Source organism: Panthera pardus, unplaced genomic scaffold (assembly GCF_024362965.1).
Source record: "Panthera pardus isolate Hobbes unplaced genomic scaffold, ASM2436296v1 HiC_scaffold_12, whole genome shotgun sequence".
In the NCBI taxonomy this organism is placed as follows: Eukaryota; Metazoa; Chordata; class Mammalia; order Carnivora; family Felidae; genus Panthera; species Panthera pardus.
The window spans coordinates 76,212,697-76,239,454 of NW_026526677.1; the positions used below are offsets into that span (position 1 = coordinate 76,212,697).

The window sequence follows — 26,758 nt, forward strand, 5'->3', positions numbered from 1 at the left end:
CAAACAGTGCAGAAAGCGGAGTTGCCTGAGGTGAAGGAGGGCCTCCTCTGTCTCCAGGAAACCCCTTGGGTACTGTGGAACAGTCTGAAGCCTATTTTTTTTTTTTTAACTTTTAACGCTTATTTATTTTTGAGAGAGAGACAGAGAGTAAGCAAGGGAAGGGCAGACACACACACACACACACACACACACAGAATCTGAAGCAGGCTCCAGGCTCTGAGCTGTCAGTGCAGAGCCCAATGCGGGGCTCAAACTCACAGACCCCGAGATCATGACCTGAGCCGAAGTCGGACGCTTAACTGACTGAGCCACCCAGGTACCTCCAGTGTGCAGTCTATTGAACTAGATTTTCGATAAGCTTCTCCTTGCTCCAAAGTTTTATGATTGTGATGTTCAATGAGCAGTTAGGGATGTCACATTGGAGTCAGGATAAAGATTGAATGACATCTATAAAAATGACATCTATAAAAACCCCAAACTAACATAGTGGTGAAAGACTGAATACTTTCCATGTAAGATCAAGAACAAGACAAGGATGTCTGCTCTCACCAATTCTATTAAACATTATACCAGCGGTTCTAGCCAGGGTAGTTAGGCAAGAAAATAAAATAAAGGGCATCCATATTGGAAAATAAGTAAAAGTATCTATCTATATTTTCAGATATGATCTTATATATAGAAAATCATAAGGAATCCACTGAAAAAACTATTATATCTCATTGAGTTCAGCAACAATCCAGGATACAAGATCAAAATACAAAAATCGACTGTATTTCTAAAAGGTATCAGTGAGCAAACTGAAAATTCAGTTAAAATACTGAATTTTAGGGACTCCTGGGTGGCTCAGTTGGTTAAGCGTCTGACTTCAGCTCAGGTCATGGTCTCGCAGCTCACGAGTTCAAGCCCCACATTGGGCTCTGTGCTGACAGCTCAGACCCTGGAGACTGCTTCAGATTCTGTGTCTCCCTCTCTCTCTCTGCCCCTACCCCACTCATGCTCTCTCTCTCTCTCAAAAATAAATTTAAAAATTTTTTAAATTTAAAAAAATACTGAATTTTATGTACAAAACCATCAAAAACAATAAAATACTTTGGAATAAACAAAATGCAAAACTTTTGCTCTGTGACTACAAAAATTATTGAAAGAAATTAAAGAAGCACTAAATAAATGGACAGACATCGTGTGTTCGTGAATCAAAACACTTATTGTTGAGATGGCAACACTCTCCACATTGATCTATGGATTCAGTGCAATCTCTTTCAAAATTTTGGGTAACTCCTTTATAAAAAATGACATGCTGAACCTAAAATTCATATAGAAATGCAAGGAACCCAGACGAGCTGAAACAATCTTGAAAAAGAACAAAGTGGGAGGCCGCACGCTTTCGATTTCAAAACTTACTAGAAAATCATCTTCATCAACACATGTGGTACTGGCATAAGGATAGATATATAGATCAATGGAATAGAATTGAGAATCCAGAAATAAACCCTCACATTTATGGACTTTTGAGAGGGTGTCAAGACAATTCAGTAGTGGAAGAAGCAGTCTTTTCAGCAAATGGTGCTGGGAAAACTGGATATCCACATGCAAAAGAATAAAGTTAGACTCTTGGGGCACCTGGCTGGCTCAGTCTGTTGAGCGTCCAACTTCAGCTCAGGTCATGATCTCACAGTTTGTGGGGCTTGAACCCACAAGCTCTGCTGACAGCTCAGAGCCTGGAGCCTGCTTCGGATTCTGTGTCTCCTTCTCTCTCTGCCCCTCCCCTGCTCATGCTTTGTCTCACTGTTTCTCAAAAATAAATAAATGTAAAAAAAAAAGTTAGACTCCTAACTGTAATGTTAATAAAAAAATTAACTCAAAATGGTCAAAGACTTAAATGTAAGAGCTAAAACTATAAAACTCTTAGGAGAAAGCATGTAGGGGAAAAAGTCTTCACGATATTGAATTTGGCAGTGGTTTCTTGGATGTGACATCAAAAGCAAAGGCATCAAATGGAAAAACAGATAAATGTGACTACATCAAAATTAAAACTTAAAAAAATACTTATTCATTTTTGAGAGGCAGAGAGAGGCATAGCACAAGCAGGGGAGGGGCAGAGAGAGAGGGAGACACAGAATGTGAAGTGGGCTCCAGGCTCTGAGCTGTCGGCACAGAGGCCCATGCGGGCCTCGAACCCACAAACTGTGAGATCATGACCTGAGCTGAAGTCGGATGCCTAACTGACTGAGCCACCCAGGTGCCCCTAAAACTTTTTAAAATACTTATTTATTTTTAAGATAGAAAGAGAGAGAGAAAGACAGAGTGCGATCGGGGGAGGGACAGAGAGAGAGGGAGACCCAGAATCCGAAGCAGGCTCCAGGCTCTGAGCTATCAGCACAGAGCCCAACATGGGGCTCTAACCCGTGAACCATGAGATCATGACCTGAGCTGAAGTCTAAAGCTTAGTTGACTGAGCCACCCAGGTGCCCCCGAATTAAAACTTTTTAAAATCAAAGGACACTATCAACAAAATGAGAAGGCAGCCCATGGAATAGGAGGAAATATTTACAAATCATATATCCTATAAGATATTAATATTCAAAATATATAAAGAACTCCTACAACTCAACAACAACAAAGAATCCCACAAGCAAAATACTTGAATAGCTATCTCTTCAAGGAAGATATATAGAGGGGCGCCTGGGTGGCTCAGTCGGTTGAGCGTCCAAACCTTCATTTCAGCTCAGGTCATGATCTCAGGCTCATGGGTTTGAGCCCTGCGTCGGGTTCCAGGCTGAGTGTGGAGCCTGCTTAAGATTCTCTCTCTCTCTTTCTCTCTCCCACTCCCCTCTCCCCTCCTTGCACGCTCCCTCTCTTTCAAAAAAAATAAATAAATAGAAAGAAGATATACAGATAGGGTATAAGCACATGAAAAGATGCTCAACATCACTAATCATTGGAGAAATGCAAATCAAAACCACAAAGAGATAACCACTTCGCACTCATTAGGACAGCAGACTATTATTATTTCTTTTAAAAAGGAAAGTAACAAGTGTTGGTCAGGATGTAGAGAAACTGGAACGAACCCTTGTACGTTGCGGTTGGGAATGTAAAATAGTACAGCCGCTTGAAAAAGTTTGATGGTTCCTTAAAAAGTTAAACTTGGAATTACCATATGATCCAGCAATTCCATTGTTAGATATGTACTCAAAAGAATTGAAAGCAAGAACTCAAATAGATAACTTGTGTATCAGTGTTCATTGCAACATTATTGGAAACAGCAAAGGTGGAAACAACCCAAACGTCCATCAACAGATGAATAAGAAAATGTAGTATATCCATACATTGGAATACTATTCAGCTTTAAAAAGGAATGCAGTTCTTATACATGCTATGACATACATGAACTTTGAAAACATTATGCTAAGTGAAATCAGCCAGAAACAAAGGGAAAAATATTGTATGATTCCACTTATATGAGGTACCTAAAGACAAATTCATAGAGACAGAAACTAGATTAGAGGTTCCCAGGGGCTATGAGAGGGGGAAATTGGGAATCATCATTTAATGGGTACAGAGTTTCTGTTTGGGACACAGTTTCTGTTTGAGAGTGGTATCGGCTGTACAACATTGTGAATATACTTAATTCCATTGAATTATATGCTTAAAATTGGTTAAATTTTATGTGTATTTCACCACAATAAAAATAAAGCAGTTAGACCCCCGATTTCCCAATTCTGAGAAGCTAAATGAATGACTTCCCACCCGAGCAGAAGACTGGAGGTAAATCTGTGGAGGAAGCTAAAGAGAGGCCTTCTGGACTGGAAGGTACAAAGCACAATTGAGGGCAGGACCACCATACCAAACAGGGAAATTTTGTGAATATTTTCATACTTCATGTTGAGCCCTCGGTTGTCTTTTCCCACTCACTTCCCGGGGCACCGACACCAGACAGACACCCTCCAGCAGGGAGATTGGAGGAATCACTCCACGGAGAGTCAGAGCAGTTCAAGAGATAAGAACTTAAAATACATCAAGGGTTCCATAACTGAACGCCCCAGGCAGTCACCTATCACTAAAGGCCCTAGTTAATAAGTCCCACTATATGCACAGATTCATATTTTCCACTGCTAGATAAGGCAAGACAGTCAAAGACCACTTGAAGATTGAGGATGATCACCTACTAAGACAGAAACCAAAATAAACAGGAATAGGTATCTTGGAGGAAGCAGCAATTATATAAGAAGAAACTAACATGGGAACTGAAGTATATTGTTAATATCCTCAGAGACATAAGATATTGTACCATGATACAAGGCCAAGATGTTTGTAAAAACAAACATTCAGAGGGCTCTGAGAAATTAAAAACATGACAGCAGAAGTGAAAAATAGAATTTAGAAAATAATATTGAGGAACTGTCCTAGAAAATAGTGTAAAAATAGACATACAAGACAGGAAAAAATAGGTCAGAATAGTAGATGACAAATCAGGAGCTCTAACATACAAATGATAGGACTTCCAGAAGAACAGAGAAAACAAAGAAATTGCAAAAAATAATTCAACAAAAATTCCCTAAAATGAAGGACATGAATTTCTAGATTGAAGTGTTCTGTTGAGTGCCCAGCAAAATGGATGGAAAATTTATCCATATCAAGATGTATCCTCATGAAATTTGAGAATAATGAGAACAAAGAGAAGATACTCCAAGTTTCTAGAAAGAAAACACACACAAAAAAACAAAAAACAGGGCCTGTACCAGCGGTAAGGAATGGAATGATTCTCTATGGCAACATTAGATACCGGAAGACAATGACTTTAAAATTCTGAGGAAAAATGATTTCCAATCGAAAGTTCTTTACCCAGCCAAACTTCCACGTTAGTAGAAAGTAAAATAAAGACACTTTCAAACTGATAGGACTTGGACATTTTATCTTCTATATACCATTTCTCAAAATGCTACTGGGGCCAGACTTCACCAAATAAGTGAGTAAACCAAGAATGAGAAAAGATGGGATACACAAAACAAGGGATCGAATGCAAGAGACAGCCAAAGGGAAATCCTTAGGCAGCAGCTGTGCAACTAGAGGTCTAGAGAGCAACCAGTCCAACCCTTTTTAAAAAAGATAAAATTGACAAAATTGCTCATGAGTTGGAACATATTAAGAGAGAGAGAGTTTAGGAATCCATCAGTGATAAGGACATTAAAAAGCAAGAAAATTAAAAACAAGGGCAGTTACCAACTCCAGGAAGTTAAAACGCTATTCAGAAGGGAAAAGTCACCATAGTATTATTATATAGCTCAGCTGTGACTAGAGTTAACTTAGTCATGGTAATACAAATGCTCTGGCCAAAATTTTGATTTATCTTTACTAGGGGTTTGAGGGGGCAGTGAATATATGGGAGGTGAGGAAAAGGAAAGAAAGATAAAGCCTTATTCTTTCAAAGTAGGAGATCAGCATATGATACCTAAAACTGAAAAACCTAAAAGCATCAAAATAAACACTTGGTTACGTGGTTATAAATACTAAAGTGTCAGCCAAGAGACGTGAAAGTGGTTGTTTGGGGATGAAATGGAGGCAGGTGGGGTCCCCTGCACTTGGTTATAAGTTTGTAGAACTATTCGACTCTGTAAAATAATGCACATTTACTCCTCATAAAAGTAACACCACATCGTAATTTTATTTTTCAATGACTGCAAAAACAAAACAAAAGCAACCTCATGCTCCAAATAAAGCTCTAGGTTTTCCCGTTTGCTACTCAAATCAAATTTCTCTGAATTCGATATTCTCATCTGTAAAAATAGTTACTATGTATAGATTGAAATAGATTGTGAATACAAAAGTTCTTGAAAACTACAAGAGTTGCTTAAAAACAACTTAGAATCCAAAAGTTTGGGATCCTCCACATGCATTTATTTGATCACGTGTGTAGCAGGGAGCGAGACAGGATGAGCTCAACGCACGTGAAACTAGCGACCTTACCCTGAACTCACCTGTCTAGTACCTGCTCCTACTCCTACCTGCTCCAGGGGGTGATCTATTCTTTGGGCCTGTGACCTCGGACAATTTCCTTAGCTTTCCTGAATCTCAGTTTCCCTACCTGGGAATAGTAAAGCTACTCCTGCGAAGTGGGAGTGAGAAACAAACGAAAGCCTAATGGAAAGTCCTTTGTTTTGGTGGGTAGGTAATCGATGCTCCCTAACTTCAGGGCCGCCCTGGGCGCGCGGGACACCAAGGGCCGTGGAGAAGCACCCTGAGAACTTCTGCAGCCGCGAAGATCCGCAGTCACTATGGCAACCGGAGACGCCCGGCGTTCCCTAGGTAGCGGGCGGAGGAGCGGAGAAGGCCGGGGGCAGCCGGCGAAGATGCCCGCGGCATGAGGCGGGAGGAAGCGGTGGCGGTGACCTCGGTGGCGGCGCCGGAGCCGGGCCGCGACGGGGAGCAGCCTCGGCCGCCGGCGGGACTGGGGTGCGGGGCGCGAGGGGAGCCCGGCGGCGGCGGACCCCAGGAGTCTTGCAAACAATGTGAGTTCCCCTCCAGTCGCGCACCCGGAGCGGAGGGACGTGTGGCGTGCAGAACGCGTGAAATGGGGACTGGGTGGGGACTGGGGGGAAACCGCAGTGAGACTGGCTGGGGCCAGAAGGGTTTTGGAGGGAGGGGGCAGAGCTGCCGTTTCGGCAAAGGCAGGGGAGCTGATGGCACTGTGGTCGAGAGGATCAGGTCCCTTTCCCCAAAGCCTGTTTCACAAAAGGCTCCCTGAAGCCCAAGTAGCCTCCAACCTATAGGTAGTGGCATTGGCCTGGAAGGTATTGAAAAAAAAAAAGTGTGTGTGTGTGTGTGTGTGTGTGTGTGTGTATACGTGTGTATAAATTATAAAATTGTAAATATAAAATCTGCATAGAAAATAAAATTATAAAATTATAATTATAAAAATCTGTAATATATAATATAAATTTAAAATTGTATATAATAAATATATAAGAATATATTTATATATTTATATATAATAAATATATATAAATAATGCAAATTATTTTATATACTAAGTATATGTAAATAATATAAATATATTTATATATAAAATACGTATTATATATTAATATATTGCTATATAATTCTATGTTATGTACAATTATGTATTATATATTGTATATGAATTATTATTTATATCTAAATAATATATATTAATTTCTATATAATAAAATGTATAGACATTTATAATCTGTATATATATAAATTATACACACACACACACACACACACACAGAAATACGTAGATCATTTTTGCCAATTCCTTCATTTTACAGACCAGGAAACTGAGGTCTAGATTAGAGGAAATGAAGTGACTTTCCTACAGTCATTCAGTCAATGCCGGAGAAATACTTAAAACACTTAAACTCACATCTGTTGGACTCTCAGTTCATCAATTGTTACTACCTGAGGCTTTTAGAATCTCACAATTATGGGCCACGTTTCAACACACGGTTTCCTCCTTTGCCCTGCCGAACACACAAACAATATTCGAGTGAGTAAAGGCAGCTCTGGTCCAGTCACCACCAACCTGGCTGAAACCTGAGTCTGCTCCAGACCTCAGCACTCATCCATGTTGTTCCGTGAATTTGCAGATATTTCACAGCCCACTTGTGCTCTACAGGTTTTCAGTGAGTGCTGAGGAATGATGATGGTGAATATCATAGGCCAAAAGAGGAACACCAGCAGTTTCTAGCCCTTCTGCATTGCCTCCTTGATTGCCTCTCTAGGGACGGGCCTCAGGCTCTAGCAGTTCCTTCGGTGCCCAGGCAGACCCCAGGAGGGAGGGGTGGGCTCAGCTCCCCTGTCTCAGGGGGCCACACACTCTGCTCCCAGGACACCTCATTAAGGACCCGCAGAACCTGTGTCTCCTAATGAAAGGGCCTCTTCCCTCAGCATCAGCCCCACATTCCTTGGATTATTATCAACAGCATGGAGGGGTCTTACTTAAAGCAATGAAATCTAGTATGTTTAAGTATACAGTATATTTAAGTACATCCTTATTCTGACTGAAATTCCATCTGGGAATTTTCCTTACTGCATGCCAGGCATTGGGCAAGCTGCAGAGGAGTACCGAATTAAGGCATGTGTCCAAACTTTCAGGAACTCACAAAGTCGGGGGTGGGGCATGTGGAGTTCTTGCTTCAGCCTTCCGGAGAATCTTCTCTGAAGGCCTCAGCCTAAGTAGAGCCAGGCTATTCACACCCACATGAAGTACCCATTCAATTTTCAAATGTTTTTTGGAAAGGTCTTCAGTCTCTCTGTAGTTTCTACTCCCTCATCACAGGTCTGATCTGAAATAGACAGAGATGAAATGAGGTCCTTTTCCAATGAAACACCCTTAAATTGTATGAAGGTGGATATTTGAGCAGCCACCAAATCTTTCATAGACTTCAGTGTCATCTTTAAAATTCTTTGGAGCTCTCTCACCGTGCTGGCTAACCTCTTCCAACATTCTCCAGTTTATTAAATCACTGAATCCAGTATTCCAGATGTGATCAGATTAGGCTAGTGTGGTGGACGATAACCTCCCTTGAGCTGAACCTTATGCTTCTATTAAACGGATCCAGGATCACATTAGCTGTTTTGGGAGGCACATTGTATTATTAATATACATAACAAATGCAGTCTATGACATCCTCAGTTTCTCTTTCCTCTTTCGTCCAACTGAAAACATTTGGACACTTTTCCTACCTTATATTTATGCAGTTAATTGTCTCGTCCTAAAAACAAGTTAGTGTATTTATCTCCATCAATACCATTTTGTGAAATTTAGCATTTCGTTCCTGGTATGCAAGCAGCCCGTTGAGTCCTGAGTTTGCCATTCAGCAAGTCTGTGCCATTCTCACATTTGGTGAATTTATGGGCAATTCCTATACCCAAATTAGGAGGTGGTTCCAAGAGTTCCGAGTAGAGCCTCTAGAAGACCCTGATCTTTGCCATGAGTGCTCTGCCTCCTACAAATACACTTTATCAAATGCCTTTGTTGAAATGCGGATACATTATGGCTGCAACATCCCCCTAATCTAGCTGGCGTAGTAACTGGGGTTTGGGAATCAGGTAGGCTTGGCTTTTAATTTTTATGACTAGTTTTGTGATTTCTGAGAGTTGCTTTCTCAACGATCAAATTAGGAATAATTATCCCTGCCCATAGAGTGATTTTGAGAACGAGAGATAATATATGTAAGATGCTAACAACATCTGTATGGTAGCATTCAATAAATTATAGCAATTGTTAATTAGCTCTTAACAAAAGAAAGCCATTTAGTCTGGGATAACATGGTTTTAAGTAGGTCCTTAAAACTTGGTGATCACCGTTCTTCATTGTCTGTGACTCACAAGCCATCTGTTGACTAACCCACGCAAAATGTTGAAGATCAACATCCAGTTGCTATGTCAGAGTTTGTAGAATTTTTTCCTTTTTCCTTTTTTCCTTCCTTCTTTCTTTTCCTTCCTTCCCTCCTTCCTTTCTTCCTTTCCTCCTTCCTTCTTGGAGCAGGGAATATTTGCCTAGACTAAGCTCTTTACCACTATAATTTTTAACAGTTCCTCAAAACCTTTGATGATTTCCTCCAGAAACTCTTGTAGCAGCACAGCTGAAATTCGTCAAGAGACTTGAACTTAGAGCAGGTGATCTCTTCTGTACTACTGACCGGTTACAGGATTTTCTTCCTTCTTAGCCATGGTTCCTATACCCTTTCCTTCCTTCAGCTCCTAATTTAGCCAAAAACATTTAAACCAAAGTTAAGATTGAGTAATGCTAACTGCCACCTCCCCTTCATAGGACTCCTAACTTTTGGGAAACAAACGTGAGACCCAGAAAGTGTCTAATTTTACCTTGTTCATGTTTGAGGGCATGTGTGAGTTTTCATGACCAGGAATGACCCACATAGCCAGAGGCAACTGGTCTATTACCCCGTTTGGACCAGTCTGTACACAAGTCAAATCTATTCACCAGTGTATCAGTTAGTCTGGAAAAGATGAGGCACATACCATTGTGAGTTAAAGTCACATCTTAAAATAGCTGAAGTATTTGGTTGTTTAGGTTTTCCATGATTCCTTGGATTGAGCTTTTGGGTATTAAGACTAGAACTACTTGTTCCCTTACATTGACAAGGCTGCATTGGGATTCATGCACGAGAATAGTCTTTGAACTCTATCTAATTTAACAATGCTGAGTTCTGCTTGAACACATATTTGGTCTATTATTGTGCCAGATTGTGTTCTAGGACTCGGATGGACTGAACAGACAACATTCCTGCCCTACAGTATGTATGGTCTGGTAAGGAAGGCATATATTCAACTAGTAGTTACATAAATAATGGTAAATAAAGCAAATGAAGCCATATACAAATTGTAATAAATGAAATAAAAGAAAAGAGAGTATTATGAGAAAAAGTAACCAGGGACATTTCAAGATTGTAGAGTCAGGGAAAGTTTCCCCAAAGAACTGACATTTAAGCCTGCACTTGAAATTTGAGTAGAAGCTACCCAGGCAAAAATATTAGGAGAAAGGCAGTTCAGGCCGAAAATAGAATGTACAAAGGCTTTGATGTGGGAATGGGCAGAAGGGCCATGATGAAGCTCAGAGACCAAGAGAGTGGGGCTGACAGGAGAGACTGGGGAAGACAGTGTCAGCACAGAGCTCGGGGCGGGGGTGAGCAGAAGAAATATTGCTAAAGTGCTTAGAACAAATAACCCAGTCCTCCACAATAGCAGTGATATCCTACAGGGCCAGGCTTAGAGGCCAGGAAAAAGTCATATGTCCATGTGTGGTTCATTACTACAATTCAGGTTGATCTGTAAAAGTAATGATTAAATAATGCTGGGGCTGTTCTGTGTCGTGTATCTGGATTATAAACTTCATGCACACATCTGTCTTATTCATTGCTAGGTCCTCTGCCCCTAGCCAAATGCCTGGCACAGAGTAGGTCTTTACTAAGGGTTTATTGAATAGGGGCTTCTCGGTGGCTCAGTTGGTTAAGTGTCTGTCTCTTGATTTCAGCTCAGATCATGATCTCACGGTTCATGAGTTTGAGTCCTGCATCGGGCTCAGTGCTGACAGTGTGGAGTCTGCTTAGGATGCTCTCTCTCCTTTTCTCTCTCTGCCTCTCCCCTGCTCTCTCTCTCTCAAAAAATAAATAAACTAAAAAAAAAAAAAGGATTTATTGAATAAATGAGTTATCTTGAAGCTAACGAAGGAAACTCCATCTATTTCTTCATAATAACTGAAAGAGGTATCTGAAACTCACCACAAAAGTTCAGGAATTATGTGACAGCAAAAAGTCCCAAAAGAACCAAAAATTACAATGAAAGGGATTTTTCCAAAATAGAGCCTCAGGAGGAAATCATCTGCTCTCTGTATGGAAGGATGTGTCCTTTTAGAAAATAGTTATTCAGTAGGTATAATGGCCAGAAAGTTGGGCGTAATTTATGATAAGTAACTGATTTGATTCATGTCTTTATAGGGAAGAAATTCTTGTATTCAGAACCACATAAGCGAATTAAGGAAGTACTGGAAGAAGAACTTTATATTAAAAGAGATGAATGCCACATTAAAAATGCACCTGCAGGTAATCTCAGTGACAAACGAAGTGTAGTTCTGAAATGAAACTGAAATTACCTATTTGATGGGAGAGTGATTATTTTATCGATTACAAAACCATGACTATCAGAAGAAAAACGGATCCTTGGGAAATTCTTGAGCTAATTTTATAATTAGTTCACCTCTGTGCAAATAAGCTTATATTTAGGAAAAAAATGAGCTGGGCGTCAGCATCTACATTGCTGCCCCACATTTTTGGTGGAGTTATTTAATTTAATGAGAAGTAGAATTTTTGCCAAGAAAAGCACAATAACATCTTCAATCTTTATCAATATAGGTATGACCAATAACAGTGGTTCCCAGAGTTTAGATTTCATCAGAATTACCTGGGAGAGCATGTTAAAAGCAGAATGCTGGGACTCATTCCTACAGTAACTGGCTCAGTAGTTGGGGGGTGGGTGGGGAATGGGCGCAATTTGCATTTCTACCGAGTTCACGGTTGATGTGGAGGCTGATGGCGCAGGGACCAATTTGCAAAATTGCTGACCCAGAAGAATCGAAGTCATTTAAACAGGTCAAACAATCGGGGTGCCTGGTGACTCAGTTGGTTGAGTGTCTGACTTTGGCTAGGGTCATGATCCTGCGGTTCCTGAGTTCAAGCCCCGTGTAGGGCTCTGTGCTGACAGCTGGGAGCCTGGAGCCTGCTTCAGATTCTGTGTCTCCCTCCCCCTGCCCCCCCCCCCCCATGCGCATGCTCTCTCTCTCTCAAGGGTAAATAAACATTAAAAAAATTTTTTAAAATAAACAGGCCAAAAAACCATCCAAGAATTTTATTGTATATACACATAGTTTACGGGTTATATGGTCTGGGTATTGATAGTTCTCATTGATGGTTTGGGAAAAGATAAGCTCTAGAAGCCCAGAATCCCTCACAGATGTTATTTTGGAACCACTGGAGCCCCTCGTTTTCGTGATTCCTTCTCAGTGACTACTGGGTGCACATTTCATGCTTTTCAAACAATCAGGTTTTTATTGCAAATCTCTTGGGTGCCAGCATTCCTAGAGGAAAGAAAAGAACTGTAAGATGTGACTCCTATACTCAGAGAACTTGACATTTTCTGAGGAGGATTGTTGAATCCCCAGCGGGGCCCAAATTCTCTAAGGATTCCCAAGAGCTGATGCTGCAGGCCCAGAAGTGCATTTTTTCAGACTCTCCAATTTTTTTTCCCACTTTCCATCACAGAACCAGTCATACAAACAGATTTTAGGCCTCCTCTATTGCCCATTCTTACGAAAGGAGAGACCAGCAAAAATGGCCGGTTTTACTGATACTGTGTCTGGAAGGAAAATATAAAGTCTGGATGCAGAATGCTTCTACTAAACTGCTTCTCTGAAACTCTGCCCATATGTACAATTTCCCTAGTGGTTAACAAAATTTTTAAGTCTTACACTGTTTTATTTTGGGGTTATTTCATATACGCGCTTATAAATCTATAATGTATATACTAGCTAGATATTGTATTATTGTTATTGGTTACAATTCATTTTTTTGACAATATAAGTGATTAGGAAATATGATATGATTTATAAAAAATTCATTTTTCTAAGCAATCTTTGCAAAAATATCCTTCCTATAAAATAGAAATGCTTGGGCTGCATTTTTTGAAACAGCCACCAGAGGTCGCACAGAGGGGGGTCTTTTAGTCCAGACCGAGAACAGACTCTGGAAGATTAAAGTTTTATATATTTTTATTTTTATCTTCGTTTATTTATTTATTTTGGGTTCACCATTCCTGGAGATACTGCGATACCAGCTCGGTGTGTGGACGGAGAGAGCTCCTATTCCATCTCCCTGCTCCCCAAATCCACTTAACGTACTGTCCTCAGGTAGAGGACTTACCAGGTATTTTAACTGACCAGAACACACGCTGCATTTGATCTTAGCCAAAAGCCCGAGAAAGCGATGGAAGGTTAAGTTTTAAAGGGGCTTTGCTTATGGAAAACAGGAACTACTGATTTTTTTTTTTCTTTTTCTGTTCTTAAAAAAAAAAAAAAATGAACAAGGCTGGCAGCCCTGTGTCCTTGGCCACAACAGGGAACTGGCACAGGGAGGGTGCTTAGTCTGAGTGTTGTCGCTCTGGGCCAGCCATTGAGCCTCCTACTGCGGGGTTTCCAGTGACAGTGACAGACTCCTTTGAATACACGATGAAAGCGATCACTTCTCTTTCTGGAGAGCACAGCTTGTCCCATACACGCAGAACTCTGCATAAAATTTTTAGGGGCTAGTGCGGCTTCCATAGCAGCTATTCCTACATGTTAACGGTAAGGACACTAGACCCGTTGCTTCCACTGCTGCACTTACTGTTTACTCCTTCACCCATTGCAAATAGGCTTCTGTTTCCGTGAATCCAAGGAAACTGTTCGTTTCCAGATGGTGAGTGACCTTCCTCTTGAAGGTCAAATCCGATAATCTTGAAAGTCAAATACAGCCCCCAAACTCATCACACTCAACTTCTCTGTAGCACCTGGCGGAATTGTTGACTCCTTCCCTTTGAAAAGACTTTGTCCACTTAGCCTCCGGGTCACCATGCTCCAGTCTCCTGGTTTTGCTGGTGCTACTCTTTGTCACCTTTGCTGGCTGTCCCTCCTCCTCACCTCTAAACTTTGGAAAGCTCAGTCACAGGCCCTACCTTCATTTCTTGAGCGATCACATCCAGCCCCGCTGCGCTCATGACTCCAAAGTTTGTATCTCTGGCCTCTGCTTTTCCCCTCAGATCCCCAAAGCATAACTTAACTTCCCACCTGGGTGTCCGTTAGGCCTCTCAAACTTAACGTGTCCAGAACAGGACTCTTATTCTACACCACCCTTCAACAGCTCTTCCCCATCTCAGGAAATGACATCACCATCCACTCCATTGCTTAGGCCCAATATCTAAAAGTCAAATCTTCAAACTTCCTATCCAGTCCCTTAGCTAATCCTGTTAAGTCTACATTGGAAATACATCCTAAATCTCCCCAACTGCAACCTCGTCCAAGCCCCTTTCATGTCTTCCAAGCCCAGTAGTAGCACCCTATTACAGCTTCTACTGCTGTCCCCCCCCCCCCCTTCTGTTCTCTATACAGAACCCAGAGGGAGCTCTCACAACATAACTCGTCGCATATCACCTCCATACTCAGAACTCTCCGATGGCTCCTTATTATTCTTAGACGAAATCCCAGTCCCCTTGTGTGGTCTGCTCAACTTTCTGAAGTCAACCCTTATGCTTCCCCGCACATCACCTCCATACTCAGAACTCTCCGATGACTCCTTATTATTCTTAGACGAAATCCCAGTCCCCTTGTGTGGTCTGCTCAACTCTCTGAAGTCAACCCTTATGCTTCCCCACCCCACCGTAGCCACACAGATTTTCCTGATGTTCTGGAACATGCCAAACCCTTTCCCACCTCAGAACCTTTACACTTCGCCCAGACCATCAAATGTCTTTCTCCCTTTTCCTTCAAGTTTCAGCTCAAATGTCACCTTCTTGGAGATAACATCTCTACCAGGTTAAAATAGAGACTACCCACTCCTCCAATTACTCTCTAATGTTCTATACCACTTTCTTCTTTCTGCTCTTTTAAAAAAAAATTACTACCTGTAATTAAGTATTTATTTGCATACTTCTTTACTGACGACCTCTCCCACATAAGCTATATGAGGATGGGGGCTTTATTTTGCTTACTACAAATCCTCATAAAAGCCATGCGATGTAGGTATTATGATCCCCATTTTATGGATGAGAAAACTGAGATTTTGAGAGGTTTTTGCTGTCCAAGGTGATGCTTTAAGTGGCAAAACCAGATTCCAAACTCAGGTCTGACCCCCAAATCCCATTGGCTTTTATGCACTATAGTGTTTCCAGTGACATGTTATGACTAAGTCCCATGGGTACTGTTCTGCCCTTGACTGGCTTGAGATTTCTGCAACACGAGACATAGTTGATATGTCAACTCATAGATGAGTTCTCTCCTTAAACCTTGTTTCTTCCTCACACTCCTTGATACTAAAATGTCCTTATTCTTCTCTCACTTCTCTGCATGTTTCTTTTCATCCTCCTTTAAGAACTTTCTCCCACACATCCTCATCATCAAATATTAGTGTTTATCAGGGTGTTACCCACAGTTTTCTAAATCTTGTTCCATTGGCTTTCCCTGGATCATCACCACTATTCCCACTCTTTCTACCACTACCTCATTATGATGTGCCTGTGTCTGAAATCTGTGTCTCCAGGCTAAGTTTCTCTCAGTGGATGTCCCATGTCCAACATCAGCACGTCCCAAACAAAACTCATGCTTCTCCTCGGTTTATTCCTTCCTATATATCACCTATCCCAATGCATGACGTGGCCTAATGTCCAAGTCCAAAACCAGAGAGCCACCCTCCATACCCACTCCAGATCACCACGTCCCACATCTAGTGATGCTGTTGGGGGTATCTTAGTTTGGGTCAGGATCCCTAACTGTTGACTCCTCTGGCAGGTTCATCTTGCAAGCAGATAGACATATTTATTTGTTCTGCATTGTAATTTTTGAATATATGAACCAGCTGTCAACATTTCAAAAATCAGGACTTTTTACATACAAATCTAGATGTTTAGATTATGTTGGGTGAAGAGGGAGAAGGGAGGAGAGAGAGGTGTGACGACCAAGTTGACATTCACACCTGGCAGCAGTGACTGGAGTTGGGTTATGCCACCCTAGCTGGCCTGCCCACTCTGTTCCCCCTTGCGTGTGAAGTTCCCCAGTCAAGTGGGGCATTTCACAAGCTATGTTCACACGTCCACTGCAGACTTTCTCCTTTCATGGTGGAAATGGGAAAAAATGTGTTTCTCTGGCATCCATGCCTCCAACAAAAGTAGAACAAAATAAGAGTAGGAGAGCCAATTATTTCTTGCCTCTGGCCTGCTTTAAATAAAACGTCTAACTAGTAGATACATTATATACATACATATATATACAGATATATATATGTATATATCTACATATATGTATACATACATCTACATATATACAGATATATATATATATAATATATACATGTATTATATATATTTGAATTTATGACTATAGATAAACAATCTATACTATTTCTTAGACATACCCAAGTCTAGGAGGCGCCTGGGTGTCTCAGTCGGTTAAGCCTCCAACTTCGGCTCAGGTCATGATCTCGCGGTTCGTGAGTTTGAGCCCCCCTTTGGGCTCTGTGCTGACAGCTTGGAGCCTGGAGCCTGCTTTGGATTCTGTGTCTCCCTCTATCTGCCCCTCCCCTGCTCTCACTTTGTCTCTCTATCTCTCTCTCCCTCTCTCTCAAAAAAAAATAGACATTAAAGAAAATCTAAAAATATCTGAATTCTAAATATCTAAATCTAAATTCTAGGGACCCCAAGGTATATATGCATGCATGCAAGCATATTTGTGTAGCAAGGGTTGCATTAATTGGGTTTGTTTGCATTCCACATCGTCTCACCACAATCGGATTGAGGGAAGCGAGATTTCAGTAAGCATCCAGGCTGGAGTTTCTCTCAACCGTCGATAAAGCACCAAAACGCCAGGTCACATAGCAAAGGGTGAACTTACCAAACAGCTTAGGCCATTTATCAAGAGGGGGGTTGGCCTGAAGTCAGGCAACTTAAATCATAGCATGTTTTGTTTGTGACCGAACTAATGATGACAATTATGGAAGTGCCCAGAAGCAGTGGACTTCACTTATTTCTGTGCTTTTTCTCTTTTCCTCTGGTTGAGTGAAATCGGTGTAAGATCAAAATTTTCTTTTTCTTGGGTTGAAGGAAGTAAATAAGAAGTGTAAGATGCATTAATTAGGTTTTGTGGACGTGTAACAGAGTAAACATTGCCCTTATTTTGGAATACTTTTGTTTGGGTGGCAGTAGGAGATTCAGGTTTGTCTTCTGGAGCCTTCAGCGAAATGAGCTACCTAGTTGTTCATGTGGTCGTGTTGTGGCAGCAGTTACTAAGAGTTGTGACGACGGGGGGCCTGGGTGGTGTAGTCGTTTAAGAGCCTGACTTCTGCTCAGGTCAGGAACTCGAAGTTCAGAGGTTGGGGCCCTGCATCCGCCTCTGTGCTGACAGCTCAGAGCCTGGAGCCTGCTTCGGATTCTGTGTCTCCCTCTCTCTCTGCCCCTCCCCGTCTCATACTCTGTCTCTCTCTCAAAAAGAAAACAAACAACAAAAAGAGTTGTGACGACATTGACATGGGCGAGATATCCCAGGTGGTTGTTACCCCTTACTTGGATCTGGGGAAGGACATCAGTGACCACAGGAAACATGGGCTTCCAGCCTGCATAGCCCTCTCTTCTCGGGGATTTTGATTCTTTCCTGGCTCCTTGTACAGAGATAGGTGGGCTCAGTGAGAAGCATTGGAGGCTGGGGTAAGGGGTAGGTGTGGGTCCAGGGTGTCTACATATATATGATGGTGGTGGTAATCATAATAAGTATTATTAGTAACTAATAGTATTACTATTATATTTTTGCGGTTTTTATAAATTATATCTTTCAACCCTTGCAATGACCCTGCACTCTTATTATTCCCATTTTGCAGATCTGGAAGCTGAGGCTCAGGGAGGTACAGTGACTTACCCTTTGTCACACAGTGCGAAAGGCTTTTCAGAAGCTGATGTCCTTGCTCTCAGCCATTGGCTTATAATGTCTCTTTTAAAACATAAGATTATTGGGGCACCTGGTGGCTCAGTCAGTTAAGCGTCTGACTTCGGCTCAGGTCATGATCTCACAGTTTGTGAGTTTGAGCCCTGCGTTAGGCTCTGTGCTAATGCTCAGAGCTTGGAGCCTGCTTCAGATTCTGTGTCTCCCTCTCTTTCTGCCCCTCCCTTGCTCGCACTGTCTTTCTCTGTCTCTCAAAAAAATGAATAAATGTTTAAAAAATTTTTTAAATATTAAACATAAGGTTATGTTTTCTGAGGTTATTATTATTGAAATTGTATTGGTAGCAGATAGTATTCTCTTCAGTAAAAGAAAAGCTGTCACAATCTTTTCCAAGTTCTGCCTCAAGTTCAAACTTGAGGTAGAACAGTCTTCAGAGGCTTTACACATTCCTGCCAGAAAGGACAGGGTCTGGCCTCTACTCAAAAACAGTCTCATCATCCTGACAAGCAAATGCCATTTTCTGCTCAAATCTTCTGTCAGATGAGAATGGAGTTTGGGGGGTGGGGGAGGGCACCTGGGTGGCTCAGCCAGTGAAGTGTCCAACTCTTGATTATCGGCTCAGGTCATGATCTCATGGTCTGTGGGATCGAGCCCCACATTGGGCTCTGCACTGACAGCATGGAGCCTGCTTGGGATTCTCTCTCTCCGTCTTTCTCTGCCCATCCTTCTCTCTCTCTCTCTCTCTCTCTCTCTCTCTCTTTTTCTCAAAACAAATAAACTGTAAAAAAAAAAAATTAAAAAAAAGAGAATGGAACTCATGGGAAAGTTCCAACTTATGGAACGTTCTGGATAGGTAAGAATTAGCCTATATCATCATGCACATATTCTTAGTGACTCCCTGAAGATTTCCCCCCTCCTTACAACTTTTTAAAATGAAGAGGTAAGCTTGTGAAACAGGTATTATCATTTATCATTTTACCATTTATCTTAAAACTATTTCTACATTTCTAAGAACTTCTGCAGAGGACTTTGTGGAAATAAATTAATGTTTTAATTTAATGTTTTCAAGTTGCAAGGGCTTTTATATTTTCCTGGCTACAACCTGCAGAAGTTATAGTAATCATGAAAAATCCGATTAATAACACTCACTAGTTTTCTGTTACACAACATTACCTTTTGCAATGACTTTCCCAAGTGTCCTGCCAAATCCATTAACTTGTGTCTATATGTCCCAGAATGCATAAAAACTTAATTTTCAGCTTTGCTTATTTATTACATTTAGTACCAATTTAGAAAATGTAAAACATCGCTCGGCAAGTGTGGATATGTTTGTTATTCATTGATTCATTCAACGAAAATATTTTGTGTACCTACAATGTAAAGGAATTTACTAGACACCAAAGGCACGTTAAGGTAATTACAGAGCCTCGGAGTCACCAAAGATGAATTTAAATTGCTTAAATTTTTCTTCCTGTGGTCGAATCTCTTGACGATATTTACACAAAGGAAGCCCATATGATATGGCTCTAAACTGGCTTTTCAAGCTCCAGTATTCATTACTCATAAGCAGAGACAGCTGAAGGGAACGAAAATATTTTTGAAGGGCAAACTTATCTTCCCTGAAAGACCAGGCCAGGTCCTCCTGGCTAAAATTTCTAGCATAAAGTCATGGTTTAGTAACCTTAACATTCAGGACAAACACACACCTAGAAAGGTCTCTGAGTAGAAGGGGTTGGGGGCAGAGAAGGGAGGAGGGAAGAAGACACTCCTGAAGATTCTGAGCTTCCAGAAGGGATTGAATTGCTTCCTCTCAGCTGCCCTTTCCTTTCCAGGTTGTGTGCCAGCCCTGTGGTCTCCCTGGCCCTCCTCCCCTCTTTGTCTTTTCTTCCTCCTCTTGGAATGCACATGCCCAGAACCGAGGGAGTTGGATTTCTCTTTCAAGAAGCTGCTTCAAAAGGCACTTGTGCTTCTTTCTAGGCTTTTTTTAAAAAAAATTTTTAAAAACGCTTATTCATTTTTGAGAGAAAGAGACAGAGCACAAGCCGGGGAGGGGCAGAGAGAGAGGGAGACCCAGAATCTGAAGCAGGCTCCAGGCTCTGAGCTGTCAGCACGGAGCCTGATGCGGGGCTCGAACCCACAAATTGTGAGATCGTGACCTGAGCCGAAGTCGGAAGCTTAACTGACTGAGCCACCCAGGTGCCCCTCTCGGCTTCCTTTTCTCCAGTTGAACATATCACCATCTGTAACTTCTTCATCCAAACATCAAGTCAAGTCAAAGCAGTGCTGTTTTTTTTTCCCCAGCAGCCTCTTTCCCTGAGTACAATAAATACTTACACATAACTATATTTTGCTTTGATTTTTTTGTCACACATTACTGAACATCTGCATTTGCATTTGAGGTGTATTCCCCAGTAAGTTGTAAACCTCCAGATATTCCTGTGATTGCATTTGAAAGCTTAGTATTAGATTAGTTATAATTTTTCTATCAAATTTAATGTGGTTTTTCTACATAGTTCTGCCTCCTGATTTCAAATGGTTTTTCATTAGCCAGAACTTCCCACAATGTGGAACAAAACTAAATCTTTTCCCTTGGTTTCTTTAAAAAAATTTTTTTTTTGATGTTTGTTTATTTTTGAAAGAGAGACAGACAGAGGGTGAGTGGGGGAGGGGCAGAGAGAGAGGGAGACACAGAATCCGAAGCAGGCTCCAGGCTCTGAGCTGTCAGCACAGAGCCTGACACAGGGCTCGAATCCACGAACTGTGAGATCATGACTTGAGCCAGTCAGGTTAGCCTGGTGGCTAACCAACTGAGCCACCAGGGTGCCCCTATTTCCTTGGTGTCTTACCAGGTGTTGTACACAGGGGGTATCTAATAAATACCTGTGAGCTCCTAAATCTGAGAGCATATTACCCAGAGGCTAGAGAGCAGCTCTTTTCTGTCTCTAGACAGGATAGAAGAGGAGGAAACTGGGTGGAACAGTGCGGAAAGATTTAGGTTAGGTATAAGGAACAGCTCAAACTTTGTAAGGTCTTGACAGAAGGAGACTGTGGAATCTTCACCGAAGGTCTTTGAGGGAGGGGGGAAACCAACCTTGCCGGCTTCAGCGACTCCATTCAGGAGTGGGGAGGGAGAGGCAAGCGCTGACAACCCGCTTGGTGAGTCAGCTCATGGATTGTGCCTGTGGAAATTGAATCTGAGTCCCTGCTTGGATAGGAAGATTATTGTCCCTGTAAAACTAATAGCTACCATTTATTGAATGCAAAGCACTTTATTTCATCCAAATCCTATGATAATTCTTCAAGCTAAGTGTCATCCCTATTTCAAAGCTGGGGAAACTGAGACATCGTGGGTTAAATGACTTGCCCAAAGTCATACAACTGCTAGGTGGTGAAGCAAAGGCTGAAACCCAGATCCCCCCACCCCGAACCCAAACACTGTGCCCCTGATCACCACATGGCACAGAATCCTTTAGGGAGGAATCAAATGTTAGCGTGGAGACCAGTGGGCCGCCGTGGACCTGTGGAGAATACTTGGCTCTAAGATTTGCAGCTTCAGAAATGGTAAACACAACACATGGCACTAACCTGGATAACCTTACTTGACTTGGGTCACAGTTTTCTGCACGGTAGATTTTTACCAAAAGCTTGTTGATTGACTCTCGAGAGCCAAACAAATGCTTTTAGGATATGGAGGACGATCCAGTGCAAATCAAGGAACTAAAACAATACTTACCGAAGGATGTCAGGATTTAAAACTGCCGTCTGCTTTGTATCAACGTGTAGTCGTCACGTTCTGAATATTTTGCTACGGTGTTTTTGCTGCGAGCTGGTTGTTTCCTTCAAGGGGAGATTAAATAGCATCGAGTGCAATGTATTAGAAGATTGTTGAATGTAGTTGATGATATGGTAGCTTTTAATTATATTATCTTTGGAAATGTTTGCACTTCTAGGAAATAAATCCGAATCAGATAGGGTTGGCTGCATGAAGTCTATGTATTAACTAATTTATTACTGATCCTTTGTTGTTTTGTTATGTATGTTTCTATATTGACTTTTCATCTATTTCTTTAGGGCCAGTTAAATTATCTAATTAATAGCACTATAGAGGTTTAGTTGCCTGGGGGATAACTGAATGAACAAACTGGAATAAAAGATCAAATACTAAAGACCTTGGGTGGTTTGATTAATCACACAAAATAATGCTCCACCCAAATGACTGGAAAAATGATGACCACATAAATACTTGTAAAACATTTTGTGCTAAAAAGAAGCTAATAATTGTCATCTTGCTTTTGAAAATATTGACAGTGGCCCTGGAAGGGATTTGGAGCATTAGAAGGAATCTCCCTGTGGGAGTCTTGAAGCCAGGACTGCGGAGCAGAAACAGTATGCTGCCACAAGCCAAGTACTATTCGAGGCACGGAGGGCTGGGAAGTAAGATCCGGACACTCCTGACTTCTGCTGAAGCCCCTGAGGGCGCCGATTAGTTCACAGACCAGCGGTGCATGCTTTATTTCAAGTTCTCAATCAGAATTCAATCTTCTTTTGGTTTGCTTCTCTCAGGTTGCCTTTAGCTTCGCCGTGTAACCTCAGCGTGGAACTCAAACAGTAACAATTCAGCTAAGCAAATTATCCCACCGCTAGGATAGAAGTTCATCCTCTGAGTTGTACTCCTGACCCTTTCCTTTTTATCTAAGGAGGCCTTTGTGGCACACAGCCAGCCTCGCTGGGGAGGCATCTTGGGCTGTCCCTTTTTCCAGACGGATGATCTTTGCTTACCAGTGGAAATGGGGAGAGGGAAGAGGAGGGAATTAAGGAAGAATCAGACTTCTACTTTGCTTGGCTCCCTTAGTGTCACTCCATTTGAGGTAAAAGGCCACCAAGCTGGGCCCAGTGCACTGTTCCTCACAGACACACATAAAGGTTGAAACAAAATATTATTCATTCCTCACTGTCATAGTCAGTGTCTGCCAGGAAATTGGTGGCAGGATGTGGAGAAAGCAGGGGTCTTGGCATGGAAGCGTAAGTAATGTCCAGATATTCTAGGGACCTGAGATTTGGTTTACAAATCCTAAAAGTAGCTCTACAAATGGGAGGTTGCCCTAGGATGAAAAGAGATAAGTGAGTAAAAATGCCAAGCTTGGGTAATGCTGTGTTGTACTTATAATTCCAGACTCCTTATGTATAATAATCTCCTGAATTTTTACAACAACCACAGGAAACAGGTACGATTCATTTGATAGGTTAGGCAACTGAGGCACAGAAAGGGTGAATAATTTACCCAGAGCCACTCAGCTAGTGAGTAGAGGTTCCGAGATCAGAATCCAGACAGCCAGTCTCCAGGGGCCTTTAACCACTAGATATTAGAGCCTTTCTGAGTCAAACTGTGCCCAAGAGCTGGGGAGTCTGTTGAACCTAAGAGTGGGGTGAGAGCTCAGAAAAAGTGGCACAAAGGAGGAGGGTCTCCTGGGAGGCAGTCTCTAGGATCTGATTCAGTAGGGAGAAAAATGCAGTCACTAAGAGACAGAGACACAAGGTTAAAGAAAGAAAGAACCCTGGTTACTAAAGGGGATTCATTGTAGCAAAAAAGGACCAGTATGGAGACATGGGTTCAATAATAAAGGACTAGTGGCCACCATTTGCCATGTGCCAGGCACAACAGTTAAGTGTTTTATATAGCTATGTAATCCACATGTTCACATAAGATGTGAGCTTTAATTTCCATTTTCCAGGTGAGAAAACTGAGGCACAGCGACATTACATTACTCAAGATCCTGTGTCTAAGAGGTGGTGAGCCCAGCACTACCAACCTGTGTCTGTCTGGTTTCTGGGATGATGCTCTTAACCTCTGGGCCATCATGGCAGAGAATCTAGTCACTGACCCCGAGGGTGGAACCAGTGTGGGTGGGGTTCAACAGGCTGAGGGGATGTGGGGTTAGGATCCTGGGAGATGGCTCTACTCGAAATCCACAAAGATAGCAGTGTCCTGAAGTAATGTTGATTCAGCTCATGTCTGGGCCTCTTGCCCATTGGGGGCTGTTTATTTCAACCTTCCACCCAATTTGTCAGGTTCTAAGTATAGTGGGTAAATTCATCATTCCAAGAAAACTCACAAAGCAATTTATTTGAAAAAGTGAATGATTTGCTAAATGCCATATTATAAGACTGGTTTGAAGAACAAATTACCTTCACTTGAAGACATAAAATTCAACAGATGACCCAATTCATCAGTTGGGGACATAAGATTAAAAACACATGTGTTTCATTTTGACCATGATTGCATTATTTTCATCTGTACAAGTTAGGAGAGACTTGTTTATTGCTCCCCCTCATTTTCACTCATCCACACTTCCTTCCTAGCAGCCTCTAGGCCTCTATCGACAGCCCAGGTCAAGCACTAACAGTGATCATAATATCTTAGGTTATTATATCTATATAATCTTAGATTATAATTATTATAATCTATATATCTTAGATTATATATCTTAGGTTCATCTCTGTAAGTTATCAGCTGCGTTTTGCCATATGAAATCCTACTATCTGCTATACAGATCACAGCTGATCATTCTATGCGAACCAGATTGGTAACAAGGAATTAGACTCTTCTCATTATCAATGAAAAAGGTAGACGCGAGGCACAGAAATATCATAGATGAACAAAATCCACAGATAGTTTTTAAAAACTGATCAGCAGTAAGGCATACGTATCAGAAACTCCATGAAAGCACAAACCACGTCTCTTCCACTAACGACCACGTACTTAGCAGGGTGCCTGGCAAAGTAGGTCCTCAGTCACCTTTTGTCATGTGAATGACCAGTGAATGACGAACCAGGAAGTACATGTTGGATGCCTACTCTATGGTCAGAATCATCTTGCTGCTAACTCACATGTGTCTCTCCCTCCACAAAAGTATATGGTTTTCCCTACTTGAGCCTGCTAAATTAAATAGAGTGCAAAACAGAGGGAAAAGCGAGGGGACCTATTGATTTTAGTGTGTTCGTCATGCAAAGTTGCATGTATTGTATAACAGCTTCGAACTGATGCTTTCAGTGACAGGTTTTCCACGGATTACAATATTTCCAGGGACTTCTCCCATAGAGTATACTTCAGTTAGATAACTCAGCGGGTCCTCACCGCCACCTTTTTCCTATTCACTCGTGCTTCTTTTTCTCTTCCTCATGCACAACATGGTCATTGTAGTTGTGACTCTTCCAACATTTAATACACGCGCCTTAAAATTTAAATTTAGAATCACGATCATCTAATTGTACTTCTAAAACACGTTTCTGTTTGATACTGTGAAGCATCCGCTACCTTCCTCAGACCGACAAGTTTTATTCATGTCTTTGTATCGTTTCTTTCTTGTCGTGTGGCATATAACAACAGCAGCTAAAGTTGTCCAGCCCAGCACTTCTGAAGCTTTAATGTGCCTACAAATGACATGGGTGTCTTACTAAAACTCAGACTCCGATACAGTAGGTCTGGGGTGGGCTCTGGGATTCTGCCTTTCTAACCAGCTCCCGGGTGATACCAACGATGCTGGTCGGGACACTGTACTCTGAGAATTGAGGGTCCGGAAGACTGAGCGGCGGGTTCTTTAATTACCTGGATCGCACGGGTGTGGCTTTTACACTCTGCTCTACCAAATGAAGTGCTGTTGGGAACATGAAATCAAATTTAGATTAAAAGGGGGTTGGGACTGGGGCGCCTGGGTGGCTCAGTCGGTTAAGCGGCTGACTTCGGCTCAGGTCGTGATCTCGCGGTCCGTGAGTTCAAGCCCCGCGTCGGGCTCTGTGCTGACAGCTCAGAGCCTGGAGCCTGTTTCGGATTCTGTGTCTCCCCCTCTCTCTGACCCTCCCCCGTTCATGCTCTGTCTCTCTCTGTCTCCAAAATAAATAAATGTTAAAAAAATTAAAAAAAAAAAAGGGGGGGGGGTTGGGACTGAGAGCATTTCCCCAGAGTAAAAACTTGCTTATTTGTTCACTATTTTCTTTGCTCTAGGATAAGATGAATACATTTTTCCAGTGAGAAGAAACTTCCTTCTCCTGATGCCTGAAAAAACAAGAGCCCGAGCTTGTTTCACAGTTTAAGATGTGTAAAAAAAAAAAATGTATGTTAGTCTGTAATTCTAATTATTGGTATTAATTCCCCTCTATAAATTAATCCGAGGCAATGGAAGACTATTGGCAAAGTTTGCTAAGCACCTGGAAACAAGGAAGAAGAATATTATATTTACTTTTAGTTGGCACATTTGGAATACATTGAGTTGCTAATTTAACTTATTTTATTAAATGTGTGAAACATGATAAAAACAAAGGCATGTTTATTGAGTCTTTACTTCGAGGTAAATATTATAAACCTTAACCCTTCCCTTAGTATAAGTATGTTCATCCATTAAAACAAACAAACAAATGGGGCCCCCCGGGTGGCTCAGTGGGTTAAGTGGCCAACTTTGGCTCAGATCATGGTCTTGCAGTTCTTGGGCTCGAGCCCTGCATTGGGCTCTGTGCTGACAGCTCAGAGCCTGGATCCTGCTTCGGATT

At 41.7% G+C, this 26,758-nt stretch overlaps 1 protein-coding gene and 1 non-coding gene across 3 annotated transcripts; one reads left to right on the forward strand and one right to left on the reverse strand.

The window, feature by feature from the left end:
* Positions 1-6,268: 6,268 nt before the first annotated feature.
* CUNH11orf97 (chromosome unknown C11orf97 homolog) lies at positions 6,269-26,531 on the forward strand. Of its 2 annotated transcripts, none has more exons than XM_019450120.2 (4): positions 6,269-6,506; positions 11,481-11,585; positions 22,523-22,715; positions 26,217-26,531. In XM_019450120.2, the coding sequence occupies exons 1-3, from the start codon at positions 6,359-6,361 to the stop codon at positions 22,699-22,701; spliced, it is 432 nt and encodes a 143-aa protein (XP_019305665.1). In that variant the 5' UTR covers positions 6,269-6,358; the 3' UTR covers positions 22,702-22,715; positions 26,217-26,531. The 2 variants fall into 2 exon arrangements, with proteins under 2 accessions (XP_019305665.1, XP_019305666.1); XM_019450121.2 differs by having other exon boundaries at positions 6,274-6,506; positions 22,523-22,648.
* Positions 13,335-13,522, reverse strand: LOC128776356 (U2 spliceosomal RNA). The gene has a single exon (XR_008421433.1). It is a non-coding gene; the product is annotated as a U2 spliceosomal RNA (small nuclear RNA).
* Positions 26,532-26,758: the final 227 nt, after the last annotated feature.

Excerpts from the sequence above, each read along its gene's own strand:
- CUNH11orf97 (XM_019450120.2), top strand. The coding sequence starts at position 6,359 with ATGAGGCGGGAGGAAGCGGTGGCGGTGACCTCGGTGGCGGCGCCGGAG. Across the intron at positions 6,507-11,480 it reads CCAGGAGTCTTGCAAACAAT|GGAAGAAATTCTTGTATTCA; the intron begins GTGAGTTCCCCT and ends ATGTCTTTATAG. Across the intron at positions 11,586-22,522 it reads CATTAAAAATGCACCTGCAG|TGGCCCTGGAAGGGATTTGG; the intron begins GTAATCTCAGTG and ends AAATATTGACAG.